The sequence below is a fragment of the Gymnoscopelus microlampas genome (genome assembly GCF_963454915.1).
Source record: "Gymnoscopelus microlampas genome assembly, chromosome: 8".
Taxonomy (NCBI): domain Eukaryota; kingdom Metazoa; phylum Chordata; class Actinopteri; order Myctophiformes; family Myctophidae; genus Gymnoscopelus; species Gymnoscopelus microlampas.
In genome coordinates, this window is record NC_139945.1 from 37832418 (window position 1) to 37849162 (window position 16745).

At 42.0% G+C, this 16745-nt stretch overlaps 1 protein-coding gene across 1 annotated transcript in view; it reads left to right on the top strand.

The window, feature by feature from the left end:
* The first annotated feature begins 14602 nt into the window (after window positions 1–14602).
* The window catches only part of cadm2b (cell adhesion molecule 2b), a 206533-nt gene continuing 204390 nt past the window's right edge, over window positions 14603–16745 (top strand). Inside the window, exon 1 of the mRNA XM_084064839.1 lies at window positions 14603–14865. Within this exon, the coding sequence (XP_083920965.1) occupies window positions 14805–14865 (61 nt within the window). The 5' untranslated portion in view covers window positions 14603–14804. The remainder of the gene's footprint in view (window positions 14866–16745) is intronic.

Here is a 16745-nt window from a genome sequence, read left to right on the forward strand (position 1 = left end):
ACATGGGAACATGGACCTAACGTCACACAGTGAGCTACCAAGGTCGCTGTTCCATCATGGTTTTGGATGTTATTTAAATCTGGCCCCGGGGTTAAATCCTTAACCCCCAAATCACAGGAGTCTTAATGGCCCATTCAAATAAGTCAAAGCTCTCTTAAAATCTGTCTTTATCCCCTTTGACAGAGTATAGAGTTCTGACATTCATCAACGTACACCATAGCCTAATACAGCGCGGTCTTGAAATCACAGATATAGGGGCCATGGTGGTGGAGTCGGTAGCGCTGTCGCCTCACAGCTAGAAGGTCCTGGGTTCGATTCCTGCTGGGGAAGCTGTTGGTGCTGGGCGTGTCCTATCCTCCGTGTCATCAGCGCCCATACCCTAGCTGGGGTTGGCGAAAGGGCCTCTCTGTGTGGAGTTTGCATTTTCTCCCTGTGTCTCCTAGGGTAGGTACCCTCACAAAAACATGTAGTAATCCTGGTTGCTATACCGCCTCCCCCATGACAGCCGGGGCGCCTGATGGAGGGGAAAGGAACTGGTTGGAATAACGTGTTCCTTCTACGCGCTACGTCCTACCAGGGAACCTCCCCCCTGTCAGGTGATAAGAAGGTCAGTTAGCTCTCATGCATTGAAGGAGGCATGAGCTCGGCTCTGGGCTCCCTAGGCCGGCGGGGGGAGTGTAGCGCCCAGGATCACTTAAACAATTGGCACTGGGTGAAAAAGGGTTGCAAAATTGTGGAATGAAAAAAAGAAATCACAGACATGTACAGATGTCGAATGGACATGCTGGATTTGAAAATCACATATCTTGGGTCATTTGATCAGTACATCCATAATTCATTTAACATTGATAAGTCATGCATTTGCATGTGTTGAGAGACCAGGCATTGAATGACAGAAATCTGTTCAGAATTACATGTGGCTGAGATTGGGGATGGGAGTGTTGACACACATTTGGCTATGACATTGTAACGTCATTTTTGACCTAGAGATGATGACATGCCACGCTACTTTTTCACGGTTGCTGAATGGTTAGATGTTGTTGTTTCATACATGTGCACACAACCCCAAAACGTTATCATCGCATGCCCCAGACTGACGGAAAGATGGAGGGAGGTACTCTGTATACAGTGCCTATAGGGGTAAAATATACCAACATTTATATGCTGTGTGGGGCACCCAGCTAATTTGCATGCGACAGTACTGTACTCGTTGTGAATGGTTGCATACACTGTTCTCTTGTGGGGGTCGGAGACAGACATACAGAGAGAGAGAGAGAGAGAGAGAGAGAGAGAGAGAGAGAGGGGGGGGGGGGGGGGGGGCTTATGGCTGGAGTGGATGATATCAATACAATGATTGACTCACTGGGGACAGGAAGTAGTAGCATGAGCTGGCACACTTGGAAGATTGGCAGCGAGGAACAGATGGTCAGGAGGAGAAACCATGCATGACCAGGATGTGTAGTTATGCAAACATAAGCAAAGGAGGCACTGAGAGTACTGATGAGCTATGAAATTCTAGCATCAGTTTATCAACAATTCAAGTTTGAAAACTTTTAGTGCGAAAGTAGTGTGATATTTATTATAAATCTTTATTATATTAATTATAAAACTCATTCATACAGTATGTATGGACATTGCGGTAGACACCATCTATTTAGCCAACATTTCCATTGCCTTTTCATGTATTTTATACTGTACGACTGTTGTATAAGGTTTAGGTCTTTGCTGTAGCAAACAATTGCTAGAAAGTGGTCTTCAAAACAATGGAGACTCACTGTTTATGACTGATACAATGAGTTTGATGTTCAATTTAGACATGCAAGCGAGATACAATACTAAAATATGACATACAGTACATGAGAATTTCTATGTTAAGGTACAAATGAGAGAATTCAGAGAATCAATTATTATAAAGTAGCAATGGCTGAGAACAGTATACATGAACAAAAATGTAGGCCTGAAATCTTTTTCTTAATCTTGCCCATATCAAAGTTAATTTGTCCCCTCCAAGCCCAGAGTGAGAAATCCACCATGGACAGCTAAATCCTAAAATCAGCCCATTTTCCATGCAGTGGTCTGTGAGAACACCAGCTGCTCTGGGCTATCGTGGACGTGAGCCCCAACACAAAACATTTTCAATCTGCATAACTAGGACATCTTAAATGTTGTCCATATCAGAATGAATAGAGCTGAGGAGAGTGAGGAAGAATCAATGTAGAATTATATTATATTGTATAACCTTTATATCTACAGTAACCTTCACTTATAATACCTTATCATATGACAGGATATTTTGTGGCTTGTAGGAGCCAAGATGTCTCTAATAGGCCTGATGGCTATTGTTTTGGTACAGCCTCTTGTTATGGTTCAGCTTGTCCTCGTTGCATCTATAACTATGGTATGATCCCTGAGTTATTTGGCAGAACTACCATACCACCGACCTGAGTGTTATTGTACTTCTCCCCATGATATCATGTACATTAAAGCATATCCATCACCAACTAGAATATTGGCTCAGTCTCCTCTTGCCTCATCAATTACTGATTGATCCAGAATTCCACGAAAAGAGACAAGATGTCACCACTAGATCAATCCCATTAGGATAATCTCTGCCCTTGAAAATATACTGGGTCTGTAAAGTTTAAGCCAAAAGATTATATACAGTACATTTGATTATTACAACTCCGAGCTGTTAGAGATTTCCTCTAGAAGTACAATTTGTCATGCACCACTCATAGCCAACACATAACACATTTTACACATTGTATATTGTGTAAAAAGAAGTCACCTTGTTTACTTACCATTTCCAATGTAGAAACCATCTACAGGCAATCATTGGCCAGCACTGATATACTATTAGAACTGTACATTTTTTAAGATGGCTTGGATTTCCCTAAATGTCTGCTGCACATATAGCTCCCTTTGAGTTTAAAGAAGCTTCATACTGGCATTTTGTTGATATGCAAAATTGATATATATTTCTTTGGCTTTTCATATTAGAAGAGAATATTATATCTCTGTTGAATAATTGGACCAGTAGTATTGCTATGGTATCATGGCATAAGATGTCCTCAGTATATTGTCTGGAAATATATTAACATGCTAGTGGGAGTTTCAATGCACTACTCATTTCTCCAGGCAACAATTTTGAGTGATTATTTGTAAATTTGCAGTGTTATGACATCCATGGATTGCTGACCTGCATGTTTTCTGCCTAGTACAGAAAACTCATTATCAAATGTAGCTGTTCCCATTGTACCATCAATAAGGCAATGAATGGATGAATTGTAGTGCCACCTGCCATCAATGCAAAATATTCGTACAAGGATGGGGAAAGCCACAAAGAACATAAAGCTGTCATGATTCTACATCTACAGGGACCATTCACGGTTTGATTTCCTAGTGAGATATAGATTGGAGAAATACACAGTACATGTACATACGGTACTGTACTGCATTTGTCAGAAACACATACTGGATAGTACAGTATCAGGCTCATATAGGCTCATATATGTACATGCACGCACGCACACACACACACACACACACACACACACACACACACACACACACACACACACACACACACACACACACACACACACACACACACACACACACACACACACACACACACACACACACACACACACACACACTTTTTTTTAAAGCATACTCAACAACCCATTAAACTTTAAAAGCAAAGGCCCGGACGACTGGTGTAGTGGTCCAGGCACGTAGCCTGACCGTGTCGCGAGTTCAAATCCCGATCCTGACAACTTTTCCTGTGTGTCACTCCCCATCTCTCTCCCCATTTCCTGTCAAACTACTGTATACTATCAATAAAAGGCAAAATATCTTTAAAAAGAAAAAAACAACTCAAATGACTGCAAATTTTGTGTGAAATATTATTATGTGAAGTATTATTAGGTGAGTGTAGAGAGACAGGAAACCAATGGCAGAAGGAGAGACATAGAAGATGTACAGTAACAGGGGTTGGATTGGATCCTTGTGCTCACAAAGAGCATGGTCTGTGCATTAGCTAGCCAATAGCCACTAGGCACCCTAAGCTTCTATTAAGTGGGATTATTTTGGCCAAAAGCGACCGGGAGGGAAACAAGACAAAGAATCCTATTTTGGGGCAGGTGGATATGGATTGCAGTGGACAGGTAAACTGACAATTTGTGGCGAAGTGGTGTGTTTTCCCCGCCTGCGTGTGTTTGGTATTTTGGGGACTTGTTATGAGCCAGTTGGAGGAAAGGTGCAGTATGGGGTGTGTTGTTTACAAATCATCAGCGCATTGCAATTTTGGTGACTGACGTTCTTAGACAAGAGAATTACTCTCTCTGACATGTCGACTAATGCAGTCACTGTTGCTTTTGGAGCAACAGGCCTCTTCATGGGTAAATGGGAGAATCATTTTGTGGTCTATTCTTGGAGTAAGTACACTACAAAATCATTTGGTGGGCAAAACACATGACATTATTTAGTGGTTGAAGGCACAGAGAATTTGTTTAGAGAATGAATTGCTTGAGTTTAACTGGTACCTGAATAATGGCAATTCTAATCTGAGTTCCCAGAAGTTTTCGCCAGCTCTGGCGAGGAACTTCTGGGCCAGAGCCCTGGTATTTGTGGGCGGGATGTAATTTACGCTCAGAATCTGAGCGGACACGCCTCTTACCGGTCTGAGGCTGTGTAACTCGTCTAAAAAGTCAGACGAGAGGCAAACAGCATTACACAACAATGGCGGGCGCAATTTCTCAAGGGGAAATTGCTTCCCGTCGATTCTATTTAGATGCAACACCCACTGCATGTGGATCCCGCCCCCTTTTCTTCATTGGCTGTTGATTTGAATCACAACGCAGTGGCCGCGCCCCTGCTGTCCAAGCTCCGACGCCCAGACTCCCAGACTATGGCAATTCTAATATCTGTCTCTTTTTGGAATATAGGCCAAATATCAAATTGGTAGACCTAGAAATCATGAAAGACGCATGGGATCTACGTAGCTCAGTTTTAGGAAGAAAGCCCATACAAATACCCTGCTTCATGCTTAACGTTTTCACCCTGGCCCAACATCTTTTACAGACAATTTTAAAGGTTTTGTATAAGACCTGTCATGAGATGAGGACTTTAAGGACAAGGAGTACAGAGAAGTGTGCACGTTTCAAGGGACATGGGCTTTCCACTGTTTTTTCATACAGCTTTGTCTAAAGTGAACTCCCTTGAATGAGACACCGTCTGATCCTGGAGGCCATCAAAGACTGAAACAGACCATGTTTATTTCCGTACTACTTATAGTACCAAAGCTTATAGTGTGCATAACATAATAAAAAGAAACTGGGATCTCAATCAATGTGATGAGGCCTTAAATAGTGATTTCTCTGACCTAGCTGTTTTTGCTTTAGGGGAGCTCCTATCCTTTGGGAGAGACTTGTGTGCTCCCACATGCTCACCGCAGCCAATAGCTGCTGGATAAAGCAGCAAAATGTCGACTGAGCCAATTTCAATGGGCAACAATTCACCTGGGACTTTGTTTTGGCACGGTGATTAAACCCCTGCTCACTGCTGTCAACTTCCTGTGGGCCTTTTGGTGAATGTAAACCGGGGTATAAGAGGTATATTGTATTAGGTCATTGCATGCTCTACACACATTCAATTAATTAAAAAAATGAAAAGACCCCCCAAAAAAAACTCCCTCCCATGTTAGTATTTGATTAGAGAATTACAGAAAGATCCCTTCCCCAATCACAAACAAACTAAATTTGTTGTGTAAGTAGTTAATGCAAAAATTGTGCTTCTTTTATATAAAACCATTTCAGGCACCACCTTCTTTTTTGTGTAGAAACAGGAACTCGGTTTGGCTCCTCCACTTTCTTCTCCACTTCCTCCCGGGTGCTTCTGTGTTTATTCCAAGTAACAACATTACATGTTTAGGGCAGTGATGCAGAGATCAGTTGAAGAGTAACATGTCACACATTTGAGTGCTATCCACAATGGAAGCAAAAAGTGCAGTTTCTCTCTCTTAGTCGACAAGTCTCTCTTGCTTATACATTTGTTGTGTGCAAATGTATGAACAGTGCACAAACACACTCACCTTTCTCTCTCCTCTAGTGCTATGTGGTTGTTACTTTATTCTTTTAATGCAACGCTTGCTTTTCAGTAGCTGACATATTTCATATAACATCAGCTTATTATTGCAGCTTAGTTAGCTTTTCTTGTTAATGCTACTGACGGATGCCCTTCTTGTGGCTGCATGCTGTTGCTTGGATGGCTATGTTGTACCCCCTCCCAAGCCAATTAATTTCTGGGGCCCAAGTGTGAAAATTCAAAATATGGAGTCCGAACGAAAGTTCAGAAGGAGAAATTCTCATAATTTATCATTCAATTACCCTGAGTTAGCGCCACAGCTCACCAAGCCTTCCCTTGTCCCATGGTGGGAGGGAATATAACTCAGTATGTCTTGTTTTCCTGTCACAGCTCCATCTAGTTGCTATTTTTGCCCTTTTTTGCTCAATATTGTGCCCACATTTATCTACAGTATATACATCAAACTAAGTTGTAACCATGCAGTGACCTTGTTAAATTCAGTTAAATTCAGCAAAGAATATAAAGTGATATTCATAAACTAAAGCTTAATGATTTCATTAGCACAGTAGAAAGGGGCTCCAGGGGGACAAGGAGGTCACTTTGCTGTACAAACTCAGAACATGCAATATCATATCCCAGAGTGATATGCAAATGCTTTTCTGCATTTGAAACTTATGTCAGTGTGTCGTAATTTTCTACAGATCCCTCTTGGTCAATCAGTTCTAACCATTTTTCAAGGCACATGAGTTGAATTATTCTCTCAAAGAGCTAATGAAATGATGAGGAATTGACCTGCAGGACACATGGGATTGATTCTTTAGAACCACCCTCATGGTAATTGGCTTTGCAAAGTTCTGCTCTGAATTATAAGTGAGTTGCATAAAGAGCTCTGCCAAGTCAGCTTAAACAAACCGTAAAACCCTTGAAAATAACACATTTATTGGTAACACCAAGCATCAAAACAAACCAACTCCACGTAATGGCTCAGATGGGAGGGGTGTACGCGCTCCTGTAACCACCCCTGTCCCCTGTGTTGTAAACATATATAACATTATGGTAACACACATGACACACAAATTCATCCTCCCAGCACATTCCCATAGACAACAACTTAATTGACAGACAATGAAATAATAACCAAAATTGAACACGGCTGGGGCATGCTGAAAGGTCTCTCCTAGCCACGAATATCCTGTGACTGTGATGCTCCACAGGGATGCTACACACCTTAGGGGTTAAACTGTCCCCAGTTACCCAGTCACCCAACACAACGTCCTGGGATGCTGAGCTGGTCGCCTCCCTTGCTTCTCCAGGGCCCAGGGGCTCTGACGCCCTCCACACGCTCGGTGTGACAAGACTCAGTCTGTCTCAACTGGCTCTCTTTTCCCCAGATTTGTCGAACACCAACAACTTTCCCTCCAAGTCTGGGGTGGGGCTTGTGCACCCAAAAGAATGTCATCACGTGCACCACACAGACACAGCGATGCGTGGAGGTAGAGGCATATCCTGGTGGGGGAGCGATCCTCTCTAGTTGACACTGCAAAAGGGTTATCATCTGCACACAGATTTGTCACCAATCCTTCTACTGTGCTTACACCAAGACAACACAGAGGAGGAAACGATTGAAAGCAAAGTGAATTTGATCTTGAAGGGAAATGGGAGTCTCTCATTCAAGAGGGGGAAAAAAACAAATCCCTATTCAGGTAATGCTTTGAAAATATCAGGGCAAGCTATGTTTAGACTTAAAGGAGTAGTTCACCCAAACAATTACTTATTTTCTATCAATTGCACACGCCATGAAGCCTTGAATCCTAGGATTTAATTGTGTTTTTGTCGCATTCCTAAGCTAATAATTTGCTTCCTGTCTCCTACCGGCTAATGTATCCGGTAGGAGACACAAAGTAGATTCTTTGTGTCTCCTACCGGAAATACACCCGGGCATCAAATTATTGGCTTAGGAATGCGACAAAAAACAAAATACATCCATGTATTCAAGGCTTCATGGGGTGTGCAATTGATAGAAAATAAATCATTTTTGGGGTGAACTCCTCCTTTAAGTGTTGCTAACTCTTCTTTGGGAGGGAACTGTTGTACTGTATAAACTGTTTGTCTCGCAACCGTTCCTATATGTTCTAATCTTCTGTCAGGCATTTAAAGACAGCATAAAGTACAGTGAGACATTGTTTAAAGATAACAAGGTGCTATTTTTGCAGAACCACAAAGAGGATTGATGAATACATTGTGGAGATAGATTCATTGTACCGTGCTAGAGAGGACGAACTGTATGGGAAAGTCTGTAAAGCAGTTTGACTGAGCACCTGCGCACCTGCGTTTGCATCAGATTCAATGATGAACCTTGAACAAGTGACTGAATAAGTTGTTGCCATGCTACAAACAACCATCATTTCACCAGGTCATTGTGGCAATGTGATACACAATGACATGAACAAAAAAAGAATACAACTACGGCTGTGAGAATTGTAAAGCTTAGGTTGTGCAGGATAACGCCACAACGACACCAATTTTAAATTGATTGATTGACAAAGTATCATATACATCTCATGAACAACAAGTACATTGTGTGTATTTGTACATATCTGTCAAAAGGCCTAAAACAAAAGGCTCAAGAGCTTATTTTCGTTGTGGTCCTTTGAGTGCAAATGTGTGAGTAAACTGAGTGCCATAATAAATATATTCACAATTTACAACATACAGTAGATACCATTGCCAGAACAACCCAATAAGCTTGCATTTCTTGACACAATGTTTATGCCTCTACTCAGCAATGAGGTCTGCCAGACCAACTGCAAGTCATGATGCAGATGATTTGAGTATATCTACCCAGTCAATAAATGATGCTGACACAGCTGTTGTCAAATATTTTTATGAAATCTGACATCCCATGTCCCATCCCAAATCAAGGAAATGATAAACATACCCAACTCAGATGAGATTGAAATATCATGTACTGAAAGTTTTGCCACAGAAAAGATGAAAGAGGCTGTCGCAGTTTTGGGTTTTTTGAGCAGAAAATCTGCTTTACATGCTATGAAAGGTTACTGACAGCTGAGCATGAACAACCTTCTGCTAAATGTAGGGAAGCTTTCAAGCTATTTGGGCAAAGTTATGAAATAGAGAATGCTCAGTTAGAATTACATGAACAGATGCATTACAAACACTTGACTGACATTGTACAGGCTTTTTTGAACAACAACACACTTCGGGCAAATATCAGTGTCGTAACAATGCAGTACAGCAACAGACTTTAGAAAAACTAATAATTGAGTGAAACCAGCTTAACACTTAAGCCTGATATATATATATATATATATATATATATATATATATATATATATCCTACTATAATTCTAGTAAGCTGACGGTGGGTGGGTGGGTGGATGGGGTCTTGGGTCTCCGATCAAACTGCGCATGCGTCGTTGTGTGCCAGGTTTCGCGAGAGAAACAAGCAGCGAGGTCTATGAAAACGAGGCCAAACCAAACGAACCCTATAACACCAACATTGGCCCTAAAGCGCTTACAATCGGCGGACATGGCAACACCGACTCTACACCATAGACCCCGCCCACTCTCTGCTGTGGAAAGTAAACACTCCAGATTTGTTTCCCCACACACGATGCACATTAGCTCCATAAAGAACGGTTCTATGTCGTTCTCTTCCAGGATCGGGCGAACGTCCGCCAAGGCTCCGCTGTTTACACTTTTGTATACATCGTATCCCAAAACTAATGGTAGATTCTAAACCGCACGGATGTTTAAGGTTTGGTCGGCTGCATAATATTTTAGGTCGCCAGCGAAACTACCCGTTTAAATCGCTTATTTAGTCAGCCTGTGGCCATGTTTCCCATTGTAGCCAAACCGGGTACAGTAGTGGCAGCAGACGTAGGTTTTTTTTCCGGGTTCAATGGGAAACATGGCCACAGGTTTCGCGAGAGAAACAAGCAACGAGGTCTATGAAAACGAGGCCAAACCAAACGAACCCCATACCACCAACATGCAACCTGATAATAATGTCCAAAGCATGTCTGTGTATGTTTACATCCATTACTGTGTTGGCGTTAGTTGGGATTAATGTTTATTAGCCAAACCAAGTTACTATGAGCCGTTAGCGTGATGCTAAGCTAACGGACGTTTGGCGCTAGCATGCGGCTAACGCTAATGCTAACGTCGTCATCGTGACTTAATCAACAATGTAAACGTTTCATCAACACACTTTATGAACCTTACTGTGGTTAATATTATCAGTGCTACCCAAGTAGTCCATTGAAAAGTATTATTTTGGTGTATTTTGTGTATTGTAACTTGGACACTGTAACTTAATGGTAGCTGGGGCGACGCGTTGTTGGCTCATGGTTCAGAATGCCTCATGGGTATTGTAGTCATTTTCTGCTATTTCGGTTCTACTGTGATCGACTGTGCTACATTACCTGCTGTTTAATTGTGAATCATATATGCTATGAATATATGGTAATACAATGTTTATTTTCCTGTATTTCCAGGTTTATGACCTGTGTCATCTATGACCTGTGTGTCATCTGTGTGTCCAGTACTTTGTACTGTGTTGGTTAAAAATAAAACTACAAAAAGACAAAACACGAGTTGTGACAAAGACGTGTGATTCTCTGATTAATGTTGTTAGTGGTGTAAAATGCCATCAAAAAATATACTCAAGCCTGCTGCAGGGCAACAGAAAATAGCAAGCCTATTTTGCTATTTTATATAGCAAATTTATATATATATATATATATACATATAATCCAAATAGCACATAGTGGGTGCCACTACGGGACGCGCGCGGGGGAGAAACCGCGCGACAGGACGTGCATTAACCCCACGTTTGCAACGACTTTCGTCTGCGCCCTTCACCGGGTATGGTCTAGTAATATTTAATTGTCTCATTATGAATTAGGCGGATGACTTCCTGTTTACTTTTTGGCAGCTGAATGTGTTTGGTCTCCTGACCTCACTCCAACTTGTTTCATCTATAATGTTATATAATAGACAATACGCTTTTAATTCAAAGTGCTACTCAACAATCCTGCGATAAACTAAGTTGACATGCAACTAAAAGATTTGTTTTTTAATGTGGATCCACTCTTCGGCCTACTCCCTCTACTGTGCTTGAATCAGCCTAAGCAAAGACACTTGGGATTGACAAGGCCACAGTAGTCTGTCCATAACATCTTTCAACAGTGGGTTTCAGCATCAACCAGCTGCTCAGCCCCCGGCAGCAGCAGCAGCAGCAACATTCAGTACCACCAGGCAGGGCCTCCAGCTGCAGCATTCAGAACCACCAGGCCGGGCCCTCAGCAGCAGCAGCAGCAGTAGCAGCAGCAGTAGCAGTAGCAGTAGCAGTAGCAGTAGCAGTAGCAGTAGCAGTAGCAGTAGCAGTAGCAGTAGCAGTAGCAGTAGCTAGCACCACCAGGAGTGGTAAGAGTAAATAACCAAATATATCACACAGCAATATATATTTGGTCCGGTGAAACTGTGCTATTTGTTTTTGTCAACGGGATTGTGCCATTTATTTTCATTTGCTTATTTTCAAGAGCAAACTACCTACATGTGTTGTTTTTGTTCTCCATAGAAGATGCAATGGATTGATTGGCACATAATCCATCCAGCTCCTCATGAGAACATCGATATGGAGGAAATCTTAGACTTAATTTATTTCCCGTCATCTATATGAGGATGACATAAAAGGTATGCAATTTGGCATTACAAGGAAATACTTACTTAGGAAATCTATGGTATTATAGATTATAGATAGACTAAAGCAAGATGTAAAGCAAGATGTTCTTTTTATAAGCCTTGTATCAAAGGAAACATTTATTTTTTTCGTTTTCTTTTTTCGTTTTCTTTCTTGCTTCGAGTCTTGCTTGATTTCTTGCATGTTAACTTTGCTATAAAATATATTCAATGTGGTTATTTCGGACAGACCACATAGAAGAATGTCATGTAATGGTTATCTGCTTTATGTTTAGATCAAATACTGTAGGCACTAGGAAGGAACTGTTGAATCTCGCCCCCTTCTCAGGTGCACTGCTGCACCTCACAGCAGGCTATCGATAGCAGCTAGCCCACTGGGAATAGAATGCCTTACTGTCCTTATTCACTGTTGCCACTGTGGACAATCTGGGGGGCATATACCACCCCCATGGCTGCATCTTTTTCTCTCCTACCATGGTCTTCTCCTTGGGAAGCGTAAGGCTTCCTGTCGTCTCCTCCAGCTCGGCCATCCCAATCTGACACCAATGAAATGACCGGTGGATTTCTGCTTTAAACGAAAGGACAGTGCCTTTCTTTAGCGACCCTCTTCTATTTATAACTTATGCCAACCCATAAAACACTCAAGTCATGTGCAAGTACTTTGGCTCCAACCAACTCCAACTGAAAAGAAGAAAAGGGGGAGGGTGCCCACTGCTACTACCCCTCAGTCAGGGTTGTCAAACCATAAAACACACATACAACATACCTGATTGTTAGAATATAACATAACACATCAATCCCATAACTCATTTCCAAAACAAAATAATAATAAGACAACAACAGTTGCCCCGAGGAATCCCTCCTCAGCCATTACCAGCCCGGAGAGTCAGGCTGCTAGAGTAGTATTTTTGTTGACGACATATTCCTTGCAGGATCAGCACTAGGCCTACACTTTTTCATCTATAATATTTTGTTACCAATCAAAAGAGCTAACATTATTTGTCGACCCAACTTTTATTGTGAAATCGTCACGTCAATGCTCACTATAACCTGTCAACATGACACAGGTCTCGAACCTTAAGCTTGCTTGACATGTGATGCATAGAGAACAGTGCTCAATCTTTCAAGGTTTAGTCAAGAACGGCAACAAAATTGTATCCCCATAGAAATTAGAGTTGTGCTTGAAACTATGTTAAAATGATAAAAAAGTTGTGCAAGAGAGTGAAGTTTCACTCTATCTGTTTCATCACTGTATTTTGCACTGCAATGTGTCAGGATCTGTGTCTCTGAATCTTATTATGTAGTATTGTTTATTGTTCTCCTTGTACTTTTATTGTGTAGTATTGTTCCTAGTGTTTCCTGTCTGCCCTAGTGTTTGCTACCTGTCTTGTCTCTCCTCCCTGTGATTAGTTATGTTCTCCACCTGTGTCCTGTTGTGCCCCAGCCAATCCCTGTGTTGATTTGTCTTTGTGTTCACCTGTGTCTTGTTAGTCCTGTGTCTATTTAACAACTGTGTTTGTGTGGGCCTTTCACCAGGTTATTAGTTATTGTCATATGTGAGTATGTCTGTTCCAGTTCTGTTTACATGTCATTAGTTTAGTGTTTCCCAGTATAGCTTAGTTTCCCAGTTTGTCTTTGTGTTTCCAGTTCATTATCTTAATAAATATCCTTTAATTAGACTGCTCTGCCTCTGTCTCGTCGCTTCTGCACTTGGGTCCAACAATCTTGTCTCACTCCGTGACACAATGAAAAATTTGTTTGGACTGCTTCATCAGGAAATGGATGATGGATCACAATAATTAATTAATTAACATGTAATTGATATTATCCAAGAGATGTCAATGATTTGACAGAGGGCCCTCAGCTTTACTCAGCCGGGCTGCAATTTCATCAAAAGCTGAAGTGACATGGCAGGCTACTGTGCAAAATTGGACGAAATTCACCCAGCAGCATGTTAAACCATGTGTAAAATCCTCACAATGGGCTTAGAATGATCCCTGGCTTGGAGCCTTTGCCCTCTGTCTTTAGATGTGGATGGTCTCACTCATTTCTGTACAGCACTCATAGGAGCCTTGGAAACAAGTGTGATGTCCAGACAGTCCAGCAGCCCATTAGACAGCACAGTGATTACTGACCTCAGACCCCAGCACCTGACGTAACCACTGGTTCACACTCTGGGAACCATAGTTTCAAACTTTCTCCCTCAAACAATATGAGCATCTTCTACCCTTCCCTTAATCATCCCTTCAGGAAAACATAGTCTTCTAGCCTATGGTATTCCATGCAAAAAATCACGCATTTAGCCAAATCCATTCAATGCATCTGTGTCATAAAATATTTGCCTTTTATTCTAACACGATCTGTATGTAACCACTTAAACACCAGCATCCTTATAGTGGGGATGGGGAAAGCTTTCGCTAAAAATAGCAGATCAGCAAGCTCACAACAGGAGCTTGTCGATCTGCTATTTTCAGCGAAAGCTTTCCCCACATTAACAGAAAACAGAAAAGGACACTGGTATTGAGCCCTGAGGGACTCCGGCGGTTACCCATATAGGGTTTAAGCATATAGCTAGGGTTTAAGTGGTTAAAAGGCTAATTGTTTTGACTATTTCCCATAGCTCAGAACTATTTCTAGGTGTTTTCATTGGCGTCTTCATTAGTCACAAAAGCCGTGGGCGGGACTCTGCTCTCTGCAGCGAGTGAAACAGAAAGAAAGGCAATAAAGGGAGGCAGAGGCTGCACTTTGTCGACGAGCATCTCTGCCGTCCTGTTTCACATAATAACGGCGCCACTGCCCCCGGATCTACGCACACACAGATCGGGACTTGACTGGAAATCAGAGTTGATTCTTGCCAAAGGTGCTTAATGTAACTCCGCTCAGTTCGAAACTGCACGCATACACCTGGATAAATCCAGTCCGTCGAGAGAGAAGAGAAGAAAAACGTGTGTGGAGTGCCTGCATCATTATTTTGTCAAGGAAAGCAGAAGAATATGATTCTCAAGCAGCACTTGATCTTCCTCCTTTATAGCCTCTGTTCAAGCATCTTGAAAGGTGAGTGAGCACTGAATGTTGCTGTCGCTGTAACAGTCGGGCGTGGTGTGACGCTGCCCTGAGATCTTAGGCATTCCGCACGTGAGTTTAACAATTGAATGCAAATGCTTTGTATTTGTTCAAATGTGGGGTTTTGCGCATTTATTTTACAGTGGGAATGAATAGTACATTTTATGATGTTACAGTCTATTGTGTGCCTGTGTGGGAATGCTTGGAAACTCAGTGGTGGAATCAAATGACCTAAAAGCAGAATGCGGCTGCTTAAGTTTTACATGGGCAATAACTTGGATGCTGCTGTGCTACCCTCTCTGGTAGGGTATTCATTTAAAGTGACAGGAGCTACATCTAGCCTACTTCATTTTTTATTGTTTTCCCCTAAATACATTGTTGTCCATTTGTAGCCTACCAATTATTCACAGTAAAAGTGGCATCAATGGATGTGACTAAACGCAGATCAATCAGCAAGCTTTTATAGTTTTGACGCGTCATTGTCTTTTCTGCTGTCCAAACATTATCATTCAAGGATAAAATAAGTTACTGTATATAGTCTATAGTATTTTTCTTTATAGCCTCAGCAATATTGCATTATTATAGGCTATAGTTGAAATTCTTTCTAGTGGCTATATGGGGTAGACCTGTCAGGTTCGGTGTCCATTAAGCTGTGGGTATAGTCACTACTAGTCACTCTTGTGAAGTAGTTTTTGTGTTCAGCCTGAACCTAGACGGTGTGCGACCACCCTGACTCTGCAGACATCACTGTCATTGCATGACAACTCCCTTAACTCCCCACAGACCGTCCCGCGCCTGGACATCCACGCAGCCACCGCCCCGTAGGGCAGGCAGCCTGTGCGCAAAGGATGCCTGTGAAAGAATCCAAAAGCCACGGCACCAACTACTCGTCACCTGCGTTTAACCACTTAACTTAAACCCCATGGGTAACCGGAGTCCCTCAGGCTCAATACTAGTGTCTTTTCTGTTATTGTACACAATATGGATGCTGGGGTTTAAGTGGTTTAATAGTGTAGGGAATATATAGCCTGTCGGTTCTCAAGCTGTGGGCCGGGGCCCACTGGTGGGCCATAAGGATATAACAATTGGGCCCCCAAATATTTGGCAAAATACTAAGATTATATATCATTTAATATTAGAAATAAAATTAAAAAAACATTTAAAAACTTTTCATATAATACATTTTAAGTATATTCCAAACCGGAACACAATCAATTGATTGATCATTAAAATAACCCCCCCAAAAAAATGCACGTGGCCCACCCATGTGACCGCTTAACACTGCCATGTCAAATGGTCCCTGATCCAAAAAAGGTTTAGAACCACTGGGCTACAACATAGCCTACTCGATACCATATATGCTTCTACACATCACGTTCGTAGACCTATCTTTCAATGAAACGATATGTGGCATATTTTCCTCATGTAGGCTACCAAATCACAATGTTATTATAAGAAACTGCATAGACATAGAATGGCATGGCTATGCCTCGCAACCCTTACGTTTAGGCTGGTGCCCATTCTGGTGAACTGAGTGGCGACTTACATTTTTTTTTATTCTATGTGAGCTAGGCTGGTTCAAGATTTTTCATATTTATTGTTGTGACATCACAATAATTACATAGGAAATGTTGCAGGTTGGTGGTTGTGAGTGTGGGAACTTCATTGGCCATGACGCAGCGGAGGCTGAGCCTACCAGCCCCCCTGCCCTCACCCCCACCCCTACCCCCGTTGGACTGAGCCATTAGGTCAGTTTAGGTCAGGCCGGTTTATAGTAGGCTAGTCTACTAAGAGGAGAGGTCATTATTTGTGGATTGGGAAAATAAGAGGGAGGTGACCGGACTCGAAATCGAGCAAGGGTGTAGATGGGT